This window comes from Manis pentadactyla, chromosome 1 (assembly GCF_030020395.1).
Source record: "Manis pentadactyla isolate mManPen7 chromosome 1, mManPen7.hap1, whole genome shotgun sequence".
NCBI classification, from domain to species: domain Eukaryota; kingdom Metazoa; phylum Chordata; class Mammalia; order Pholidota; family Manidae; genus Manis; species Manis pentadactyla.
In genome coordinates this window covers 132,120,871-132,147,121 of record NC_080019.1, presented here as the reverse complement: position 1 = coordinate 132,147,121, position 26,251 = coordinate 132,120,871, and the positions used below count along the sequence as shown (strand labels likewise).

Below are 26,251 nucleotides of genomic sequence, written 5' to 3'. Positions count from 1 at the left end.
GAAAGGAACATAATAGTATGATATCAAAACTATAATGTCTGCTTGTCTCCTTTTGAAGGACATGTCATGTTTGTAGTACAATCAATTTTTTAATGCAATTGTGAGTTTAACTTCCACAATATGATTTTAGAGAATAAATCCTCAATTTCCACTGTTAATTCAAAAAACAATGAAATTCTTCATAGACAAAGAAACATTGTAAAATATTGACTCAACATATAGTAATACTGGGATAAACTCTGAGGTTAAAAAAGGTTGATCTGTCTACCTATCATTTATTATCTATCTGAAACTATGGCCAGGCTACAATTTATTTACAGTTATACCTCTGGAGAATTGGGATTTGTGATTGAAGTGATAAATTATTAGATACATGGATCCAGAGAAAAATATCATTTCAATTCCTTGTTATGAAAATAGCTTCCTTAATAAGAATTGTCAGTTGTTAAGTGGTTTTGATTCCTAAGGCCCTGGAATAATAAACTACTTGGTTTTCCTCATTGTTCCTTTCATAAAGTTGACAGAGGCTGCTGCTACCGTCATTTTTGTAATAATGAGAGAAACAAGGCAGAGAGGTCAAGGAACTTGCCTGCGTTAAAATGGTTAACATTTACCATTTAACCATTAGCACAACTGAATGTTCACATTAAGATGGCTTAATTCATAAATCCATATAAATGTATTGTCCTGTGTTAATTGAAACCATAGTGTTTTCTTTTCAATAAAGGATAATTCAAATATCATGTGGTCCAAAATATTTAATTTAGAAAAAATAATTCAAATTTATTTGTAGTATACTCAAGGATAGGATAACATTTTAAATTTTCTTTTGATAATAACCTGTTTAACAGGTAATAATTTCTCCTGTATGCTTCTTCATTATGAACCTAAACATGATAGTAATAAAAAATGCTTATAGTAATTTAAATTCATTAAAAATCCAGACTTTATTTGCAAAATATATTTTTTCCCCCACCTCAAACCTTAAACAGTAGTGTGGCAATTATTTTAATGGCTGTTAGGGTTTTTTCTACTAGTAATGTTTCATTTTTCATGTTCACATGAATGTTAATTATCAACAAAGCAGCCAAACAACAAACTGGTATATGTGAAGTAAAAGTAAAATCATAATGGAGGTGAATTATCAATTGCTGAATTATCAAAAATTAATTATGAAATCATCCCTCTGACTAATATAAAAGACATTATATTTATCTAGAAAAGTCTTAGAAATGACTTTATTGATATGGCAACTCATTTATCCCTTCAAATAAGAAAATACCCTTTTTTAACCTTCTTCCATCTCAATATTAATGAAATTTTTGAAAAATCACAACTTTAGTGTCTGGGTATTTACAAAACGTATTTTTAATGCCTTCATAGAAAGATAAAGAAGACCAGTGGTTAGAGAAAAAAGTGCAGGGAAATAAGGATCACATTATTCTGGAGCATCTACAGTGGACAATGGGATATGAAGTTCAAATTACAGCTGCCAATAGATTGGGATATTCAGAACCTACAGTCTATGAGTTCAGCATGCCACCAAAGCCCAACATTATTAAAGGTAAGAAAATGATATGCTTTCTTAGGCTGAAAATTAATATGACATCATCTTTTTCTAACCCCTCCGGATTTTTTCTTCATATTGAAATCATAATTTTATAGAAGGAAGTGTAAATTCTAGGTTCTAACCGTGATTCTGTGGCATATCCCACTCCAGATTTCTCAGTCTGTCTTGCCATGGAGTATTGGTTAATTTGTACGTTCATTATGACAGTGTTAGTGGTTGAAGTGCTGAGGTAGAAGGAGCAGAGGAACAAAAGGTAAGTTGACTCTTCAAAATCAACATGAAAAACCTCTGTGGAGATTAGAAACTTTTTCAAGAAAGACAACTCACTCGCAAATGCACAGGGGCTTCTGGTTAATGATGAACCCTTCTGTGCCCGACCAAGTGAGTTGCTTTTGGAAAGAAAATCAGCCGCACAGTGAGGCAGAAAGAGCCACAGACGTAGCCCCAGAAAGAACTGTACTAGAGTCTCAACAAGGCTCCCAGCGTTGCAGGACCCTCCACGTCGGTATTCACAGCCCCCTAGTGGATACTGCCTGTGTTAGGTAACAGGGCCTGCATCATTACATACTAGTGAGATTATCAGAGTCAACAGGAAATATTAATTTTTTTTCAGAAACATGCTATAGAGGAGAACAAGAAGCAAGAATGATCCTGGTTCATAGTCATATTTAGCTCTGTAAAATGGTCAAATTGGTCGTATTTTAACACTTACTGTTCCTTTAGCTATCACATTTAATCTTTAGTGGTAAATTTTATACATACATGTATATATATATACACAGACACATATATATACACATACATACATATATATATATATATACACATACACCCATATTCTCTTTATATATACATAGATGAGAGCAGCATATTCATAAGCATGGCTTACCTAAGTCATATTATAATAGGGTGTCAATATTGTTACAGAACATTTTGGAGTCTGGAAAAAAAATTTGTCAATTCTGTCATGCTCTTTAACCCTCTCATAATTTCAAATTGATATTAATTATGTTATGATTTTGTTATGTTATACATCAATCTTTAAAAATTGAAAGCAGCTTTATACAATTAATATTTCTATTAAAAAGTAATTACTATTGCTTGTATGGTATAAAGGTAATGAATATCGTAGATTTGAATTGCTAATAATAAATAATAGTGCTTCAAATTATTATTGGAAATTAGGCCGTTGAGAGCATCTAGAAATAACATGGATATTTTATACTGTAGTGTAATTTTTAGAAATTTAAAAAGTATTCTTGAATCTGAGCTGAACAAGGAAGAGTTATCCTCATTTACAAATATGACTTTGGGAGGCTAAAGGATCTGTTCAAGATTGGAGCTACTTTATGTCATATGACAAATCCAATATCCTTATAAGATGATATACCTAACTTGATAGATGAATGTTCTATCAAGTTCATTGCCCTGTGGTTTTGAAACATCAGTAAGTGCCTCTAGAATTGTAATGTATTATTCTTGTAGTAATTGTCTTCTATGCAGGTATCAGGAACATGATATAAATATGATTCTTAATCTGAGTCACAATCTTCAAAAGAGGACTACAACAGTGTACACCATTCTCATAAATCTTAATATTTTATTATTTATAGGAAGCTCATATGTTTAGAGGAAATTATTTTTATCGAGATAAAAGTTAATATTTTATATAGTAGATGGCAACATTTTAATAATATTTTATAGATTAAAAACACAAGCTGTAAAAAATAGATTTCAGACAGGTTATTTTATGTTGTACTCCCAGAGTCCCTGATATTTTTATAAGAAATTGTTGTTAATAAAAATTAACAATAAGTATAGACAGAAAGATAAATTTAAAAAGAGAATATAAATAAAGGCACAAAATGAGCTAAGATATGCTATGATGCATTTACTATAAAAACATTTTGTTTCCATTTTGGAGAGTCAGTGTGTGGACAGTATCTTAAAGGAAAATGGGCAGAGTTTTGGTTTATAGTTTCAACTTTGCTCTTGTGACTTAATTTCGTTTAATATGCATGTCCTCATCTCTAAGCTAGTTTCTTCTAGTTCTACTATAAGATTCATCCGTTCATTTATTCCAGTTATTTATTGGGGTCTTGCTTTGTGACAAGTACTAAGATAAATATAGAGGAATTATGTATGTAAAGTACAGAACTGGCCCCTGCCCCAAAAGATTTTACGATCTAGTAAAGAAGAGAGACATTAAATAAGAGTTGAAAGAAACACCAAATAATTACACTAATAGATGGGCTGGTGTGGTTTACTGCCATGAGGGGGCCTGGCAAGGTTAGGGAAGGGTTTCCTTAGAAAGTTATGTTCCAGAAAAAATTTACAGGAAGTAAATCTTCCAGGAAAAAGTCATATATGGGAGAAGTCTTTGAGTGAAAGAAGTTGATTTGCAGTAGAAACTAGAAAAATCATGTCTGGAAGAGAGACTGGAGGTATGTGAACAAAAATGAAGATAGAAAGGGATCCAAAACCAGACAATCCATGGTCTTCCAAAAACCACAAAAGTAATTATAGAACTGATCCCAAAAGCAGTAAGACGTTATATAAATAGGCAGACATTATAGACAGGTTAATCTTTCCCATAGAGGCAAAAGCAAGAGATGGGTAAACAAGAATGAAAAAAAGTGATGGCAGTAGGAAAAGAAAAGAATAAATAAATTGCAGACACATGGTAGATAAAGACTAACCACACCTGTCTAACAGATCAGAATCTGTAGATATTAATGACTTTTGACTTTCTTGCTTAGGCAACTGGAGCACAGTTGATACCATTTCTCGGGAAGAAGAATCTCATAAGAGAGCAGGATTTGGAGAATGAGGATCAAACATAAGATCAGTTTTATATTTACTAGTTTGAAATGTCAAACAGTAGTTAGATATGTATGAATGAAGATGAGAAGATAGTCATGTTGGAAACACATTTTGATCTTATCAATCTCACCAAGTTAATGGTATTCGAAACCTGGGTGAGGATAAAACCCCACAGTGAGTAAGCTCTAGGAAAAGGTGCTGATGTCTGTGGTACCCTTAGATGTCTCCCAAATGCTTAGAAGGGTGATTGGCCCAGCACAGATGTTCAAGGAGTATTTCTTGAGTTACTGAAGAAGAGCTGAGAAGTGAATCCTGAGGACATCCCTCCCGGAGACTAAGATATTGTAGAACTCCTGGATAAACACAACTTTATAGGTAATCTCTTGGAAGTTAAGATAGAATCATACTTCAAGAAGAAAATATGCAAATCACATTAGACATTTCAAATGCTCCTGACAGGTCAATAGAACTCAATAAAAAGAGATATGAAGCATCCTTACTACATACAGCTTGGCTGTCATGGTGGAGAGATAAATTAGGTAGGAATCAAGTAAGGATTTATGTGAGGTTAGGAGGTCTAGACTTCATGTTTATTAAATTATTTTAAGAAGATTTTCTGTGAAGGTGAGTCCAGAAAAAAAAAGAAAAATAAAAAGAAGCAGTCAGTATTAGAAGGACCTTTATGATGAAAAAGACTTAGAACGTGTTTCACAGCTGATGAAACAGATAAAGCAGTCAAGGAGAAATCAGAAATACAGCTGTACAGACAAAGCTATCTGAGAAGATAGGAGATAGAATGCATTCCCTCTAAACTGTGCAGCTAATACAAAACTGGAGCAGCCTTGTGGAAAAGGGGAACAAATAAAAGATTTATCTATAAAAAGGCACGAAATAATGTCTAGGTTGCTGTGACTGAACCCACTGACTACTAAAGCCTCATAGAAAGCCACATTGAAGACTTCATATTCCATTTTATAAGTTAATTTAGTTTTAATTTATTTTTATATACCATGCACTATAGACCGTCCAAATAAAGTCTATGGATATTTGAATCAAGAATCCCATTATTTATGTGCATTCAGATCTACTTAACTTTTTGTAAGCAGTGTACTAAATATAGAGTACATGTATTTGTTGAGCTGAAGAACTTTTTTAACAATATACTCACCTTGCATTTAAATATAATATATTCTATTGATAATAATGCCTTTTCTGTGTATATTAAAATTGTGTGTTTATAAAATATGTTTTCTAAAAAATAATTTTGGCAAGAAAAATTATCACTAAACATCTTACTGGATAACACATTTCTCCATAGTTTATGATTCTGATTTTAAAGAAGTATTTTGTGATTAATAGTATTTTCTTAATTTCACTTATGAAAGATATGTTTCTCTCAAAAGATATTTTTCTTGATTTACATAGAAATTGAATGTGCAAAATCACAATCACATTCCTGTTTAGATTATTCATACAGCATAATTCCATCTCATTTTATAAGCAATGAGAATATTGGGGAGTTATGACAAATTAATTCTAAAAAAATGATTATAAAACCATGGAGCTAGAGGCTGATAAAGTATGTGTTTTTATTTGTTCAGTAATTTTAATGACTAAAAATGCTACTAACAGTGGATTGAATATAATCTAATGTTTTAAAACATCCTTGGAGATAAATAAATTTATTTTGAAAAACATTTCCCACTAATTTTTGTCTTAGATCATGTTTTTATATTGTTTGTTTTAACCAAAGAAAGACCTTAGTATCTTTTAGTAATTGCTTCCTTTCTCTACCCTTATTACTATGCATTGAAGACATGTCTAACTTTCATATTGACTATCAGTACAGCTTCAGGACAAATAATTTCATTCCTATATTATAAAATCCAATGGCAAAATAATTCTACCATCTGAAATCACGTTATGTATTACTTCCATGAGACTTCATTAAACTTAAGACTAACAAAGAAATGATACAAATCACCCAAAAAATGTATCAGCAAAAATTTTCATAATCTTTTTTATTACACTTCTGTTGTACTGTAGAGTAAAATTATTTTGATGACATTCACTGTACTAGTTTCAAGAAATACAAGTATGCCTTGGCATCTCTGAATAACTCAGCATGAACAGAAAGTACAACATTCAATTGCATGGAAACACCAAAGTGTTTTCTTAAGTTAAATTTATTATCTTTTAAAAATATAAATTAGAGAAATTCTAAAACAAGGATGAAGTTGAAGTTCTATTAACTGGGGAGAACTTCATTTTAACTATCTAGGAATTCTGGGAATCTCAAACCTAAGTGAAATATTACACCCAAAAATATATTTATTTGGTTTAGTCCATAATGAAAAAGTAAGTCTATAAATTACTTTCCTGATCTTTGGTTCTCAAAATTATTTTAAAAGAGAGAGAATGACATATGTCCAGAGTGTGCCTATGTTCTTGCTTCTATTGTTGCAAATTTTCATTGAGTGTGCAAAATCACAGTTGTGTTCCCTTTTAAAATATGTGCATATGTAAACATGTAATTTTCATTTACATTTCTTGGTAGTTTATTATTAAAATTATATGTTTATAAAATATGTTTTCTAAGAAATAATTTTGGCAAGAAAAATTATAAGTAAACACTGCATAATATGATATGAAAATTTAAAGTGGCAGTGTTGGATTACCACTAAATTGGAATGATCAATGACTTTTCTTTTTAAGTTGTATCTTCATTAAGGAGTAATGAAGATGTTTGCATTTAAATAGTCAACGACAGAACTAATATCTGAATTATGTGAAATAAACATTATTAATATTGCCTCAACTTTGTTTTTAATATGTGACACCATTCAGAAATGTTTTATACAGATGTTAGCAATTCTTTGTCTTGTATCGAAGTAATTTTTTATAGAAAATTGGTAATGGCTTTATGCAAATCTTGCATTAATTATTTTCTCTTTTTTTTCTTTCCTATGTCGCTTTCTTCTTTTCCTTTATTTTCATGTTCGTAACTCTACTCCTTTTTTTTTTCCTTAATTATGTTATTCTTATTCTATTTTCACAAACAATTTTCATCATGCAGATAAATGCTGTGAAGCGAATAAAAGCGAAAATGGAAGCCAGTCATGGCAGCTGAATGCTGCTGGGTTTTCTTTCATTATAGCCATAAGTTTGTCTTGCATATTTTAATATTGTTGTCATATCACGTGATATTTCCTTTTATGCCCTGCAAATTTACAAAGTTAACCTAAACTTATAATGAAGTATTTTCTTTGGTCCAACTAATTATGCATGTATCTTCATCCATGAACAATTAGCCTTTTTTCCTTTCCCAAATTGTCAACGCCAAAGTATTTTCTTTGGTCCAACTAATTATGCATGTATCTTCATCCACGAACAATAATAGCCTTTTTCCTTTCCCCAAATTGTCAATGCCTATATGTAAGATCAAGGAACTAGAATCAGGATTGTTTCTTCCAGGTACTAGTTTGCTACATAATTTGCTTCATTCTAAATGTTTCTTTAATTTCTAAAGTTGACCTTGTTAAATATCATGTCACTTTTACTTGGAATTTAAGCATTTGCTACATCTAATCTTCTTCCATTTGATTATTTTGCAAATATAACTCAATATTCATGGTTGTACATTGTATAAATAGTCATTTTATTATGTAGAATTGTGGATCTTCTATCTTGGTTTTAATTGCTATTCTTTACAATGTAAATTTACAACTTTATAAACAGTTACAATATTTCATGGTCTTTACCACTATATAAATATATGCCTAACAACTTTGACTAGATGTGCATCCCTATTGTGCTGCCCATTTTCTTTTGACTTAAAATGTCATAAGGAATAAAAGTGAAACAGTTTCTTCTTTTAAATGTTAATACCAATTTTAAAAATATTGACTTCTGATTTCATTAAGGGAAAATAAATCTCTGCAATACCCCAAATAAATAATAATTAAATTCGAATATTCTTAAAAAGCGGCAACACTATTCAATGCATTTAGACTGTTGTTTTGCACTGGCATCGAGTATTGATATTCTAATAACATATATACTTACTACATTTTCCTGGACATCTAAGAGTCAGTCTCTTTGCAAGGATCACAGAGAGAAGTAAATATTTTGGCTACTGTTTTCAAGAAGGTGAAATGAAGATTAGAAAGAGGTGTTTCTAGATTTTAGCTTTTCAAAGAAAGCTGATGTTTTCACATTTTCATGCATTATAAAGTGAGAAAAGAGTGTTTTGTATTTTCACTCCCAACCACACCCAGTGGTAAGTGATCAACACAAAATAAGAGATTCTTACTACTTATTCAGGACAATTAGGAAGAAATAAGATTTAATAAATGCACAAGAGTGATCATACTTGCCTGATAAATCAGATGATTGGATTCTGGGCTTTGAAATTCATTCATCAAAAAGTTATTTTGTTTCATGCAAGTATTCTCTATCTCTTTTTAAAGAAATACCTACAGGATCCTTTATGTAAGATCAAAGACTAGTCTTTTCTTTAATAGTCTGTTTTCTTTAATTTATCTTTTCCAAAGTCATTGCTGTCCACTGCTAACCTTCTTTCTTCTGACCTAGCAACAAGCCTATAATATGCAGAAGTGACCCACCCATAAGTTAAGCCCACTTCTGCTTTCCTCCTTTCTCCACTACTGAAGCAAAGGGATTTCCTGATTCGTGCAGTATGGGAATCTAACTTATTTATGGGGAATGTTCTGTTTTTAAGTTCACCATAGCCAATGTTCTTTTTATTAAATAGGTCATTGTAATTGCATATTATATTCTATCATGCATATTATATTCTATCAAATATGTAGATATGTTGGTTACTAATATGTAGAAAGTTCTGGGAAAAAAAGGAGTTACAATTACACTTCCAGGAACCATTTTTTCCATTCATTTTTAACTTGACTGGTTCTTTCCAATAAGTTATAGATTTTCACAAGAAAGTCATGTAGAAATTATCTTGACTTAGTATATGATTACAAAATAGTTATTTTTGGAGAACATGTAATATGTCTGTAGTGAGGTAATAGTTGATTTTTTTTTGAAAAATTATGTTCTGTAACTCAATGTCATCAACAGTGATATAAAGAACACTCAAAGTCAGGTTTGCATGCTACAGAGACTGACATTTTGACAGTTCAGAAAAAAATCTAAAATTAAAATTCTATTATCTTAGCAGAATGATTTGTATTTAATGACTTGTTCCTCTTTTTAGATTTTGTAACATTTAAGTACTAATCAAGTTTTTAATCCTGAAGTTAGCAAGAAATCTATCATTTGGCCAAATGTTTATTCTTAGATGAATGGTTTCTTTACAGTCCTGTAATATGCATAAATCCTTAAAAAATACTCTCAGACAGCTTAAAACTATAGACTCTGTGCTTTGCCTTCCTTCTATAATAGGAAAGCACAAAACTGTACACAATACATTGCTAATATTTCAATAAATAATCCCTTAGAGATTGTAAATTATCTTTTCAGATTAAAAAAATATTAAAAATATGAAGTGTTGCTGAATTAATTTTTTTATTACCCAACTTTTAGTTTTATTATATGCAACCATAAAATCTGACAGTTCTTTTTGGTTTAATTAGTATCTGTTTATGGGTCTAAATAAATGTGATTATTGTTAAAGAAGACAAAAATTCAGCCTATAGTAAGTCTCTCCCTGGTATCATCAAATGATTTTTTTCGTCCAATGGATTTCCAAATAAAATTCTATGTCCGAAATGTATAAAATATGAACTTGTATGTTAAGGTGAGTTTTATGTTAATCATTATATATTCAGAAATATTTGTCTGTGTCTATTGATGTGTATATCATATCTCCAAATGTTAAATCATTTCAAAAGTTTGTTTTGACCATATAATACCTGTTGTAAAGCTAAGCTGATTTGCTTATGAATGACTGCCATATCTGCTTGTGGAGTATCAGGATTAATTTCTTATATAAACATGGGTATCTTCTTTTTCTACTTCCCACCCTTTACTAGTATCTCCTTTTATCACTCAGCCTTACTGGTTTCTCTACTCTAATCCAAACTCTATAATTATATCAGATTACTATAAAGCTCATCAATAACATACTTCAAATATGCAAATTCAGTATGCATAGGAGGTAGCAGTAAATTCTTCTTTCTATGAAATTTCTTCTTACATGTGAGAACTTTAGGTAAATTGTAATTTCTGTTAATCCCTCTCTCTCCTAATTATATTAGTCATTGGGAATAAGTAGGTTTATAAATTATACACTCATCATTTCCAAAAGCATTATGCATGTACACATACATGCATTCATTATGGTAGACATGTGTAAGATTGAAATATTTAATGGTTTCTTTTTTCCTTTTTTTTAAACTTTCTTTCAATTGTTTTGAAAGTATCTCAAGTGTTTAAAAATTTAAATAAATAAATATAATATATATATATTTTGACATTGGATTAACACTTTATATGTATAATTTCAGTTGTATATATAAAGTAAGTATGTGCACAAATAATTTCATTGAAAAAAATTTTGACTTTTCAGATATTTAGAAGTTCTTTTAAAATTAAAAATTAAAATTGGAAATATTCTCAGTAGTTCATTGGTTTTGCAACTTAAGTCAATTTGGAAACCATTATAATTTAACTCAGATATTTTCTACATAAGAATGACCATTTATTGTATTTAATTTAAATTGAAACTAAAATAAAGAATATTTCACAATAGATTCATCTCTGTATAGTTGGATTTATGATTATTCATTCATATTCAACAAAGTGTACTATGCAAGAGAGAATCTTTTTTTTGGATCTGGATGAACTCTTTTAGATAGTTGAAAAGCATTTATTAATATGGTATACCTACACTAAGAGTGGTATGAAATAAATATAACTATTCTTTTTTTTCTAAAAGGAATCAATTAAACATTACTGTTTTTTAAATAACATCCACAATTCATGAACTTCTTTCAAGAATACTTTTATCTCACATCTTACATTGATTTTATATACAACACTTCTGTTTTAAAGTGACTATTTCTGATCATTTTGGTTGCAGTTGTTTTCATCATGGCTTATTTTCTTGGAAAAAATATGTACATATTATAAATGTATTTGTCCTCAGTATCATCTCTTATTTAAAACCCCTGACATAATATCCAGCACTCTGTGTAATCCTATGCATGTGTTTCATAATATAGTAAATGTCATTTTATTTTCTGTACCTCTGTGTCTTCATTGTTGTAATAAAGAAAACTGAGGAAAAGCTTCGTTATATGTGTTTTCTTTATTACTGGTACAAACCTTTCCTGTCCTTGTTGTGTGTTTTCATTTCTAATCTGATCAAATCCAGTACCTCAATGTAATAAACATGCACTCATTGAGTGATTTTTCTTTTGGGATAAATAATACAACATTGGCCGGCTTATATTGTAAAAATACTTTAGAAATAATGCCAAATACTGTTACTTTGCATTGTAGACTATTTCTACAGTCTTAGAAACTTTGAACTAGTAGGAAAACAAAATAACCAGATACTATGTCAGTAAAATACAGGAATATAGTTAATTTCAATAATGTAAGGATTGTTGAGTAGCCTCCATTGCTGGCAACATTTATAAAACCAGATGTAAATGCTTAAAGTGATTCTTCTTTAATTTATTTGGTTAATGAATTACTAAAATTCAGTTTCAGCTGGCTTAAACATTAGTGTATACACTTCTCTTGTACATAGTGAAATGCTGCATTGACAGATAACTTGAAAGAGTATAGAAGTTACAAAGAAAATGTCCAAACCTTGCATTATTTTAAGGCTCACTTAATCTTTTTTAATTCACAACAGCCCACTCCCAAATGTTTATCTTAATACATATGCCACTTAAAGACATATTTTATACATTTTGAAGTGAATTTTAAATAATGTCTATGTTTTGTTAAACTGATGCAATTTTTTTTTAAACTAATGCAATTTTATAGAAATTTTGTACATTGGGAGAGAGAGAGAGAGTTATTTGCTTTGTTCTTTTATTTTTCTTGAAGCCCCTTGACAATGAAATGGTAACAGAGTATCTGGGAATTGTTGGACATTTTTATAGTAACTGTCACTGTAACTTTATATTACTTTATTAGCTTTCCATTACTTTATTGTTTCAGGCCACTGTGAAGAAACTACAGAGATTTGAGGAAATCTATTCTAGTATTCAAACCGAACACCATTATTTTATCAACAAATAAGGGATCAGAGAAGCCAAATAACTATAGTTATTATCATGGACAAGCAATTTGAACTCTCACTTTTCCTCCTATCTTTTTTGTCAAGTTACACTGAGTCAAAGATGGCATAACTAAATCTCTAGTCTATAACTTAAAATGTCTGATGTCTTTGACCTATTGCCTTTGATTTCTTTTCTCAGCTGCCCATAGAAAAAACTATGTGGCAAAGGAAAGTCCATGTGCTAACCAACTATATTTCCTTCCACTAATCATGGAACTTCTGTTAGTCAGCTCCTGCTTTTCTCACTTCAACTTGTGTATATAGCTGCTTTCCTATAATCAGTATACTAAACTCACACTGAGTTTATACTCTTAAAAGAATAAAAAGTTAAATTTTATTACTTTGATTTTTATATGTTTTCTGAAATTGCCTTATAAAATTACTTCTTTACAATGTTGGTAGAAATTTATAATAATTTTCTATTAATATAAAATAACATTTTAACTTATTATCTAATAAAAATTAAAATAGATATTTCCATCTCAGCATTTATCCTTTTCAAGAAATCAAAATAAATAGCTTCAACATATAATTCATACAGTATCTATATACTTGCTTCTCTACTGATTCCTCATTCATCATTACAAAGAGAAATACTAAAATATAAAAAATTTGTATTAAAATATAGAATTTATTTTTTTCCTTTTTAAAGATGGTTTAAAAAATAGTTAAAATTATCTCTTCAAATTACATTTCTGTTTTGAGAAATCTATGAACAACCACCTTCAATTTACTCTTGTTTCTATATAATTTCACCAAGACTAAACTGGATATACATGTATGTTACATGGAGAGTCAAATGCACAACTTCCTGATGAATTCTTGAAAAATGACAGGAAAACTAGTTTGTTTCTCAGTACTTGTTGATAGAAAACAGGAAAAATACTCGGTTTTTTATATACTAGATCGAGACTTACTGTACCATCAAATGGCTCAGACACAAAGAAAAGTTCACTGAAGGGAACAGAGATGAATTTCTCTATTGCAGGGTCTGGCGTGGCTCACTGGTGGGCTACATCGTACAAACACTGGAAGCTGGAAATATTTAACTTTTCTCTGTGTTACTTATCACTTTTAATATGTCATTTTGTTTTTTTAGTAGTTAAAGGGCATAAAAGATTGCATATTGTATGTACAGACATTTTCAGTTGATCCAGGGTTGTTAGCCATTGCCATGAAGATTTTAAAGATGTTAACATTGTAATTTTTCTGCTTTTAAATAAATTTCACTTTTTAGAAAAGTTTTTGGTTCACACCAAAACTGAGAGGAATGTCCAAGTTCCCATATACCCCTGCTCTGATATATCCATAGCTTCCCCCATTATCAACATGCAGAGTGGTACATGTGTTCCAATTGTGAACCTACATTGACAAATCATTCTTATGCAGAATCCATAGTTTACATTGGGCTCCACTCTCAGTGTTGTAAAGCCTATGGGTTTTGATGAATGAATAATGAAATGTAGCCACCATTGTAATATCCAACAAAATAGTTTCATTGCCCCCAAAATCCTCTGTGCTCTGCCTATGCATCCCTTTTTCCTCTCCTAACCCCTGGTAACAATTGATGTTTTTACCGTATTCATAGTTTTGCCTTTTCCAGAATGTCATATAGCTTGAATAATACAGTGTGTAGCCTATTCAAGTTGGCTTCTTTCACTTAGTAATATGGATTTAAGGTTCGTTGGTGTCTTTTCATGATGTAACAGCTCATTTCTTTTTAGCACTGTATAATATTCCATTGTCTGGATGTACACAGTTTATCTATTCACCTAGTGAAAGATATCTTGGTATTATTTCAGATGCACTATGTAATAATATACTTTGTAAGTGGCCCTGTATGTTTAGAATGTTTAGCTTTAATAACATAACTTGATTTTTTTATATAACCCTAGTGCAAAAATTGAAGTCTCTAAAACATAATACAGTAAGTTTCTAAAACTGCAAAACTGAATATGTTATAAATTCTTTGAAAAATAAAAATGCCACCCATATACTTGTTCATTATTATGTATTTTCTTATACATTTAGAAAATTCAAACGTATATAAATTTAAGGATTTTGTAACAAATAGATTAAACAGTTTGGAATCTTAATAAACATTGGTACAATACCAATTGTAGTTTAATCTTATATGGGTATTATTAGTCAATTTTTTAATATAGTCTTTAAAAAATTATTTTCTGTTTGTGCAAAGAAAATTTATTTTGTAATTTCTATGTATGAAATAGCCTTTTAATATTAACAGAAAAATGAAATTGCCCAGTTAATGGTTGAACCAAGGAATAAAAATCTAAATTATTTTCTTCTTTAACATGGGCCAGTATCTCTTTCGATCATATTCATTCCAATCTAAGAAGCTCCCTTTCCTACAAGCCAATGAAAACTTTATCTTTTGGGAAATAACTAAATTACCTCCAGCAAAGCAAACAAACACATATCATAACACTTAAACTGCATATGGAGACAATGTAGAGTTAGCGAGAGAACAATAAACTATGACATATAAAATATTTTGTTTCCTTGTTCCATTTTTTTAGAGGGTTTTACAGCAAATATCCCCATTCCAATATATAGCAACTTGAAATGTCAGTGTTCATAAGATCATAGATATTCTCTTGTGTAAGGACTTCAGATTATTCACAATTTCTTATGGTTTATAGTTGCATCAGATTTGTAACATTTAAAAAATAATTATTGCTAGAGTTTTCAATTATTTGAAACATTAATCAGAAGACATTCTATTAGTTCTTAGCCAACATTTCTTTTTTAAATTAGCACTTCTGTTCTTTAGTTTTCTTTCTTATGTTAAAAAGGGTAACTTCAACTCAGACTGATAATTTGACAAGTTTCCATCAACACTTCCAGGGAAGAATAATGACTTTATATTCTTATATAATGTATAGATTGGCTTTATATTTAGATTCACTTATTACAGGGAGTTGTTTAAAAAGATAGATACTAAAACCTTAAGTGGGATTGGTTAGATATTTTTAAAAAGAAAAGGGTGAAAGTTATGGATCACTTGAAATGTCATTCCATTTAAAAGTATATGGAATACTCATACATAATTACAAGCATAGGTCTTATATAATGTATAGTATAATTTAACTTATGCAGTGTCCATTTTTAAACTGTATTAATAAACGCAAACTATCTGTTAATTCAATCACTAATCACACACAAGATGCTGAATCAAACTATTGCTTCACTTCTTCAATGCAAATATCGAGCTGGGGTTAACATGTCTGCATGCATTATGGAAACAGGCATAGAGAGGGGAGACTAGGGAGATATTCCAACAGCCACAGTTCAGGCCTCACTAGCTCCCTATCATGTATCACTTAACCCCAGCCCCCACCAGTCACCCCAATACCTTATCTATAATGTCCATGAATATCTGCTAATTTCAGAATATACCACATATTTTTACATGTCTCTATATTTGTTTACTCCTTGTTTTGACTGAATTGGACTCCGTTCATCACATAGAAAGCTTCTTCGTCTTCTTCGGCACCAACTCAGACATTATCATGTCTGTCATGCCCTCCTTGACCACTAACCACTAATTTACATGCTTCCGCCACCTATCTGCTTAGGTCACATCATCTATTACCACTAGGAAAGCAATTAATTGCACTACATTTCAGTTTCTTGGTTACATGACTTTTCCAAGCCTCCCAATATATTATCAGCCTCCAAAGAAGAAAGTCCACTACTTTTCTTATTATTTTATCCTCAAAACTGCTTAATAGAGTTGTTTGATAACACTGTGATAAATTAAAGGGTGATCACATATTTTTGGCCAAGTAATCCCTAGGTAAAAATATCATTTTGTGATATCAAAAGACTAGAAGATATTTTGAAAAAATATTTAATTTACAATTCTGTCTTTGTGAGAGAACACATATAGGAAGAGACATTTAGAAAATGTATAGAATTTTACAATTAGAAATGCCACTTATGTAATATACATATTTACAATTCCTTTCCTATCACTAAACCAGATTTCTTCAGTTAGTCACATTTTCCTTTCCTAAATCAGATGTTTATTCTTAAAATATCTGGTTTTTGAGTGCTGCTTTCCCCACCTTCTCCCAAATAATACTTTTAAGTAGGAAGAAGTGATCTGAAGGACAATTTTAGATTGTCATTGAGTTTATATAAAAAAAAACAGTTATACATGTAGCAGAACATTCTGACAGAAGAATCAATATGATTAAAGAATGGAGACACAGTAGTAGGGAATAGTGATGCAAAATACAATCTTCAGCCCCCCAAAAGAAGGACTTTATATGAAGAAATTTAGTAAGAAAAAAACTGTCTATGTCAATATCATTTAACTGTGTACACAGAAAGGACATGACCCCCTTATTAAAATGTACTGAAAATAGTATGAGGATTTAAAACATATATAAATAACACTAGGTTTTATTAATAAATTGAGTAATAATTAAATTGTAGGTGAATTTTATTTTGAATTTTCAATTTGAAATTTTAAAATTTCTAAATTAAGGTATAGATCCTACAAATAGTACTAAGGACAAAAATACTGGAAAATCCTATAAAATGTACTTTGACATCTGTATTAATCTCTGACATGAACTTTTATAATTTGTTACTAGATCTATAAAGAACTCCCATGAACTCTTTGTATGTTCATTTATATAATAGCAGTTACTTTTGTTTGATTCTAAAAATTATAAAATCCCTCAGATTAGTCACAAAGCACTTATGAACCAATTTCATACAATTATGTACATTTCTTATGACTATAGTTCAATTTTGAATTTTACTCAATTTTTAATTCTAAAATTCCAAGATTCCTTTTTCAAAAATACAATCCCCTGTAAAGGACTCTGCAGTTTTCTCATTACTGATGACAATGCTTTTTCACAGCCATCATAGATATTACTAGCATTGCATCCTTTTTCCTTCAAGTTGTTCATTGAAAAATGCATGAGATTCCATGGTGTACCCACAGTTTTCATTCAGCTACTTCGAAAAGCAGCAAACTGTTTGAATAATATGAACTCAAACGAACCTGAAAAGTTTCTAATGAAGTGCAGTTTGACAGGAAACAATTATGTAGATGCTTTTTTATCGCTCGGATGCTATGAGCTATCCAAAAGGAAACGAAGATGGGAGGGAAATAAAGATGGGAAAATAAAAGTGCAGTCTTTCTTTAAGGGAGGAGACTTTGATCCACTTTGTAATGATCTTATGAGAGTTTTGAACTTGTTTCTTATTCAGTGAAGATGAATGTGTCTAAAATACTGTGTAAAATAACCATAATAATAAAAGTAAAATAATGATAACAAAAAACTTAGAGGGAACAAAAGACAGCAAGTGAAATTACAGGAGAAAATACAGAAAACCATATATCACTGTCCCCAAACTGAACAAAAGGCAATGTCGCCTGTCAAAGATATTAAGAACATTATTAATAATTATCTTGTTTTCATTCATTTTATCACTAGGCTTATGAAGCTTAGGAACTTTAATTTGACATATCAAAATAAGGGAATGACCAAAAAGATTTGCTATATAAATAAAAAGTAAATGAAAAAAGAATGACACCAAACTAAGAAAGTTGTTGAGTTCTGGTCACATTAAATGCATATTTAAAATAGAAGAATGAAAATGATCTTAAACCTTAGGTATTGATGAAGAGTTTGTCAAAAAAATTAAAAAAATAAAAAAACACTTATTAAATGTAAATATGCATTAACAATTTTTTATGCATCAGAGCTGGTGAATGTTAGCAATATAAATGTTTGTATTTGCCAAAATCTAGGAAGGTTTTCGGTAAAAGTGGAAAAGTTCTAATTTTTTAAAGGAAGATCCTATAAACAAGTAATTAGTAGAGAGATGTGTCGGTAAACAAGGTGAGCATAGGTTAATAGATATGACAAATGAAATGATAATTTGTAGTGTTTTGGAATTCTAAAACTGATTTCTTAATATGATGCTCAAAAAATATTTCATCTAAGATACAGGGGAATTATTATCCACATTTTATCAATAATAATAAAATTATAATTATGACTTGTAATTTAGATATATTCACTGGTAGTGTGTGGGTCATAAAAATGGGTCAATAAAGACACTGTGGATATTAAAAGCATTAGAATTGCCACAAATGTTTATTTTATATCATCTTCTAATTTATTTTTTATGTTTTGTAATTGTACAGTTCAATTTGCAAAGTGTAAGTATACTTCAAAGTATTGCCTGCTTATAATGTGAAAGAATAATGCAATGTGCAAGAAGGGAGGGTATATTCAATTTTTCATGGGGGGTATGCAGAAGCAATAAGAAAGTAGCCTAGAGAGGAGGGAAAATATAAAATACAATTTAGTTGCTCTTGATTTTGCTGTTTAATTTTTACAATTTTTTTTGAGTTAATGGAAAACGGTATCATCCTTGCTGATGCAATCTGCAATTATTCTCCTTTCTAACTAATACAGTTAAAGGGGTATTGACCAGACATTGGAAACCACAGAAGTTCAAATATTTATTTCAAACCTGGAAATTATGAATCAGAATTGAATGGATCTATCAGTTCAGAGATGAACATCAGGCACCATAAATGAGGAGGCCTATAGTCATGAAACAGAACATAAATGTTGTATTTGTAGAAATGGAAATGGTGTGACATTGTGCTCAGATTGCTAATATCGGTGGTTTCAACATTTACCTTTAACAGTGACTCTTAAAACATGAGTGAATCAAAGTTTGTGTGTGTGATTACACATGCAAAGGTGATCTGAAAGTCATGTCATTTCAAATATATAAATAAATAAATATTTATTTATTTGGAATACTTTTTTTCTGAATACCTAAAATATATAAATATGACATTTATACATAATTCCCTGTTTAGTTGAACTGAAAGAAGATCGAGTCCAAAGACAATTCTTATTCAATTTAGGTTCTGTTTAGCAGGTCCTGTATTCGCTAAAGGGAATAGGAAGTCTTGTAAATGTTTAATAAGACGTTTCTCAACACACGTCTGTAGTGTTGAAGAAAATTATTTTCTTTCTTGACAAGTGGTTATATCAAGAAATATAAAGGCTGCAGCTTCATTTATACTGGGGGAATATTGTGATTGTATTTTATTTTGAATATCCCCACTGTTTTTAAAGTTTGAAAGTAATGAAAATTTGTAAATCTTCTTTAAAATTATTATTTTGCTGACCCAGTCTAAACCCTCATCTCATTTTTGTACCTTAGCTCTTTCTACTACACTTTCCTATTCTTTGTTGATTTGAGGGATCCCAGGAAAAATATCACAGAATGTAAATTTATCAATTTAAGATAATTTCCAAGTCTGTAAGTGACAGGTGATTTTGAAAAATAGCTTGTCTAACATAACACAACAAGAAACTATGTGAAGTCCTTAGGGATGGTTCTTGACTTTTAAATTATTGCAATGTGTTTTCTTTTAAAAGTATGTATTATGCTAGAGTGTTTCTCCATAATGCAATGAGATTACCATAATTCTGGTGAAAGCTCTTACTGTTAACTGTATGCCCATGTTAATATAAAAACCTTATCCTTTTGTTCCTCTGTTCCATTTTTTGGGATCCAGTGAATGAAATTAAATTTGGAGAACTTAGGCTTCATAAGTATAAATGGACTTAAATGGATGTGTAATATGCCTAAAGATTTACATTAATTTATATTAGTTCTATTTTAGTACATATCAGGAAGGCCCTCTAGATCTACACTAATTTAGTAGGCACTCGGTGAAAGTTTGTGAGGCAGAAATGGATTCATGGTCATTTTAATTTTTTTAACCATGTAGCCATAAAAGTCTTTAGATAATCCAACTGTCTGATTTTAAAGTACTGACCGTTGTGGCTTAGATGAAGCCCAACTACAGAAAACTGCCTACTCAGCCTCTTTCCACTGAGAACATATATATATATATACATATATATATATGTATATATATATATATATGTACACGTCTGTGTGTAGAGATTTATACCTGGATTTTCCATAGATCAGTTGATGTTTGAAATGTTTTACCCTGGGAAGGATGAAGGAAGAACATATAAACAGGAGAGAAGTTCTTACCTCCACTGTGGGAGGATATAGTATCTAGTAATGTCATGAATGTCATGAAAAAAGGGATTTTGAATGTGTTCTTGTCTTTCGTACACTTAAACTGCTTACTTACTATATTTAGCAATATCTCAAATGAAAATAGCTACTTTAATTCTGGGAGGAACAAAGAAATCTCCATTTTGAGAACTTTTAAATAAAAAAAAAAATTCCCCATAAATTCATATTTCCAAGTCTGAAAGTTATTCTCAATCCATTTAGAAAAGATTCCACATACACACAGAAAGAGAATGAAATTAAATACTAGGCTATTGAAGACGTTGAAAAGCAAGGCTGGTTTTATGAATATAGTGGTAGTTTTTGAAAAACTAATATTATCAAATATAATGCATTTCACAGAGAATTCAGTGTTTCACGAGTGAGTTAATTTCTACAACAGAAAAATTAATAGGCATGTATATAACAGATTTGAAATGAAGTTGTTTTTTTCTGATATTAATGCTTAATTATATGTTTGTATGACTATTAGAATGCAATTACATAAAGGTCTGGGGACATATATTGATTTAGGTGACTAATTTCTAAATTTCATTGGGTGGAAAGTGCAGACTGGGGGGAGGGTATAAAAACTCGGACTGTTTCTCATATTTGAGAATAATGAAAAAAGCATGTACCAAACTATAGGTGTTTGATCTTTATGACTCCTAAATTTTTTATTCTTATTCAGTTTGAATAGAAAATCCATTTCAAAGAACAGACAAAATGATCACCAAAAAGGAAGCTAAAAACAAGAATACAGAGAAATAACTTAGATGGTTGTATCTCATTTAAATAGTTGTCCCTTCTCCAGTAATGTAGGGAAAAATGGATATTGACATTTTTTTGAAAGGAAACTACACATTTTAATTTATTCACTGTATATTATTATTCTCGATGATTTGATGATGATTATCCAATATAAAATGTTGACCCTAACATAGGTATCAACAATAAAAAACCTGAAGCTAAGAAGTCCTCACTGGTACTGATCTAACATCAAGGGTTAACATGTGACCTATGTCACTATCCTCTCTGGACCTCAGTTTTCTTATCTGTAAAGGAGACTTGATATGTAATGGAGTTGTTATAATAGTTATATCATAAAAACATGTGTAAATAATCTGGAAAGCTAAAAGAAAAATTTTAAATCCTTTAAATGTTTGCTGTCATTACTGTCATTACTGAGAATAAATCATTGTCAGTCTCTGAATCCTAGTGATGTGTTTTTTACAGATGTTTATGGTTTTGTTTGTGAAAAATCCAAAGGTAAATAAGTAAACTTTCACATCAGTGTAAACTCATGGCAGAACAAAAATGAAGACATTAGAAATTTTAACTTTCTGTAGCTTAACCTTATAAGATGTGAGAAAATATAAGCATTTAGATGTACTCTTAAGATGAATGCTTTTAAAAAACAACTTGCAAAACTAACCTTAAATATTTATGACAACCTATTTGAAGTCCATCTTATCATCTGCAATGATAAAAATAAATGTTTTTCATGAAAAAACTGCACATAATCTTCAAAAATTAGTTATGTACCAAACTATAGATGTTTGGTATATAAGTTTACAAGGCATAATTTTGTTTCTCTAGAAAAAAGTAAAAGCTATTTTAGCATCAATATTCCTTCACCATAAGGTGCTTTACAAATAAAATATTTATAAGAGCTTTCCCTAAAGATGGAAATGAAACAGATCAATATACTGGCTAAAAAGCTCAGAAATAAAATATTTACCATTTAAAAACTAACTAGCTAAACCTAAGTTATTAAAAAAATAGTAAGTTGTATTCTCAAGAGAATAATCAATATGTAATAAAAGATAATGTCCACCTTAGGTTTCTGATGAAAGAAATCTATTTACAGACTAGTTTAACTTTAGATGTCTATTTTTTTTCACCAAAGCTTCATTTATCCAGAATTTTGTAACAGTAAGATAATAACAACAAAAATAATAATGATAATAATAAATAGCCAGTAGTTGTTAAATGTTTACTTAGTGCTGGACAATAAGTGCTAGAGGTGTTATGTATGTCATTACATCTACAATGATCTTTCCAAAAATCCCATGACCTAGTTTGTAGCTGTTTCTGTTTTCATAAATGTTCCATTTCAATAAAGAGGCATCTCAGCCTTAGAGAAGTTAGCTGGCTCACCCAAGGATATACTACAGTAAGTGATGGAACCAGGATTTTCTGACACCAGGTCTAGTGCATTTAAGTACAAAGCAAGACTCTTCAAGTATAAAAAAAATAAATGGGGACTTATATACCAGACCAGGTATATTATCACTGATCTGTGGGAGTTTTTGCCTAGAACCATGTTTTCTTGTGACAGGACCCTATATGAAGTGTGTGTGCTGTGTGTGTGGTGGGGGATGTTGACTAGTTTAAAGCATGAGGATCGGTGAGTCAATTAAGCTAAAGCCTTATCAGATACATATTTTTCAACTATCTTTCCTATGTTTGGGCTCTCAAATCATGTGCAGTATATTCAAAATGGTTACCTGTGAATTTTGAAAAAAAAAAATCAAGTAAATTTCATAGTTGAGTTGTTTTCATTAGGTTGTAATAGTAGATTCAGATGAGAATCATTTATATTTAAAAATGGATAATGTGGGAAAATGTATTAAATAATGTTTTGAACTGCTAGAAAAAATCCTAGCTTGCTTGATATATTATTTTTATAGTATGAGCAACTAGTTGTTTTTTGCGATTTATATATAGATATATCTTTGAAAATTGATAAATAATATTTGGAATCTCATTTTCCACCTGTATATTTGAACTTCACACAAACACAAAAAAAACCTAAATTCCCATGGCTGAAAAATACTCTTATTTTTCCAGTCTGGTTTCCATGTAGGTTCATGTGGTAAAAGAACTGTTCTGTGTAAACTAATCATTTCTCTGGATCTTAGACAGTTTTCCTAAATTATCACCATGTAAGTACTATATTAAAATGTGAAAGGAAGGAGATTCTGAAAAGGACATGACAAAAATATTTTCCCTCCAACACTAGTGTATGTTTGTTACCTGTTTTTTTTTTAACTGAAATAAAAGGATAAGAATAAAAATTGTACTTTGCTTGGGCATGAGCGTTCAAAGATCACTGATTCAGTGTCAACGAAATTCTCATTTGCAGTATCATGGAGACTGCACGGATGAGCCACAGTGTCACCTGGGCAAAGTGCTGGGAACTATGTCACAGATAGAATGATTTTTATGAATCTATCTGCAAGCTCTGAGAGTGTTGAGAAATATAAATAACATGTATTTCCTGGGAAAAAATAAATCTAGAGACAAGACTCAGTCATTCTGCCATAAAATAATCTGGGATTCAGAAAGGTGCAACCTAATCAAGACTGACTTGGTGGTGGTAGATTCAAAATAAGAACAGTTATATAATTACCTTTGGATTACAATTTTTCAGGTCTTTATTAAAATATTACACCTAATTTTAAAAATATGACTTTGTTCTACATATACATTTATTTCAGAGGTGGTTTTAATTTACATCTGTCCCTATACCTGTCACTTAATATTATACATCAGCTATATATTTAGTATGCCATTATGATGCTGAATAATAAATATATTTTATAATTAAAAATGCTTTGTAAGCAAATTTTAACATAATTATGTTAATAGTTACTTTAATCCTATGAAATTTTCTTATGTATTCCTCTTTTTCCCTGCAGATAATACAATATCATTAGTTTCTTTCTGTTGTACTTATTTGCTTATCTATATATGTTATAACTGTGTAGTCGACTCTTCTATTCAACTGTACTACAGGCATATAAGACTTGATTAATTTTCACAACCACTAGACCCTCTGCTGTTTCTGCTTTGTCAATCAGCATATTCCAGCCTATCCAATCACCTCTTCCAGAGATACTTTCTTTTTCCTTTTGGAAATTCTTGGAAACACATGCCAAGTAAAAGTAGCTCCCATTTATCCCATCCTCTTATATGATAAGCTTCAGAAAGACCATAAGTGCCATAACCCTGTAAAAGTTCACCTCTAATATGATTTGTTAAAATATGAACTGAAAAATTGCAAATAAACCATTTATTCTAAAATGATTTTCAAAATAGGTGTTTTTAAAATGTATTTTCTGTCAACACAAAGTGTTTGGAGCCACCATGTGCAAGTTTGAGACTTAAAAGTAAAATAATTCCATACAGAACATTTATTTAATCCTCCTCTCACAGGAATTTTAACTGCATTTTCCTTTTAACCATGTGATGATCTATTAATGGCTACAACTTTCTGATGAGTGCAGTCAGGGATAAGATAATGTTCATTATCTTTCCCTCAGGGAATCAGAAAGTCTATTGGAAAGAAGAGTTACTTAAAAGGTTTTTTCTAAAGAACTAAACTGTAAAAGTAAAAAGAAACTCTTATAAAAATAGTTCAAATCATTAATATGCCATCTGCCTAAAATATTATTTGCAAGTGCAGGAATGGCTCCCAACAATGATGAAATTGAAGCCTGCCAGTGAATAGCACTGTTTTCCTGTCTTTTCAGTTAAGGTTTATTTTCAAAAGAACTGTCTAATCTTTTCTCATTTGGGGTTTAATAAAATTACCTTCTTGTATGTTTTTAAGATACACTTTTTAACGGTCTTGGGCTTGGAGCAGTCATCGGCCTGGGAGTTGCTGCACTCCTGTTAATCCTTGTGGTAACAGACGTCAGCTGCTTCTTCATTCGGCAATGTGGGTTGTTGATGTGCATCACCAGGAGAATGTGTGGGAAGAAGAGCGGTTCCAGTGGGAAAAGCAAAGAACTCGAAGAAGGAAAAGCTGCATACCTGTGAGTATCAAACACGTGCATCATGTTACACGAAACAAGTGTCTCAGTCACTCTTGAGCACTTAGAGGGGCTTTGTTTTCTGAGCTCAGTCAACAGCTCAACTGTGAGGCTGCACTGTTTCTGATCTTAAGTCTATCTGACCTTAAGTATGACATATTATAGAGCCAAATGATTTCAAAACTATGAAAGAAATAAACCTCAAAATTGTATCCACACCAAAAATAGTTGCTGTCATGATTTAAATATAGACAGATAATCACATATGTATAATTTCTCCCACCATTTTTCAGTTTATATTGGATAAAAGAAGGCTATCAACAGCAATTGAAGCTAAAAACTTGGTTGAACTGGGTTAAAAACATAAATTATGCCAATTCCTACACATATAGGAAATAACTACATATCGTTTTCAAGATTGTATAGTAACATTATATGTGCTATGCAATCCATTATTGTAGATTCTGAATTTATTATTCCAATTTTTGATCAAAAGATGACTCTATATTAGAATTTGGAGCTCTTTGTGGTATTTCATTTAATTAGAACATGAAATTCCAAGAAAATATGCAGAGATGAATTTTGAGGAAAACTCCATTGTCATGTAAAAAAGTAATTAAGAAGCTTTAATACTTCTCTTTTGTTTGTCTT

At 30.5% G+C, this 26,251-nt stretch overlaps 1 protein-coding gene across 3 annotated transcripts in view; it reads left to right on the top strand.

The window, feature by feature from the left end:
* Positions 1-26,251, top strand: part of NCAM2 (neural cell adhesion molecule 2) — a 504,953-nt gene that overhangs the window by 459,757 nt on the left and 18,945 nt on the right. For 2 of the 3 annotated variants that reach the window (XM_036881527.2, XM_057501625.1), the window contains 2 exons: positions 1,384-1,564; positions 25,399-25,603. In XM_036881527.2, coding sequence (XP_036737422.1) covers positions 1,384-1,564; positions 25,399-25,603 — 386 coding nt within the window. Of the gene's footprint in view, positions 1-1,383; positions 1,565-7,469; positions 11,684-25,398; positions 25,604-26,251 lie in introns of those variants that run through there. The other variant, XM_036881529.2, reaches the window with a different exon arrangement.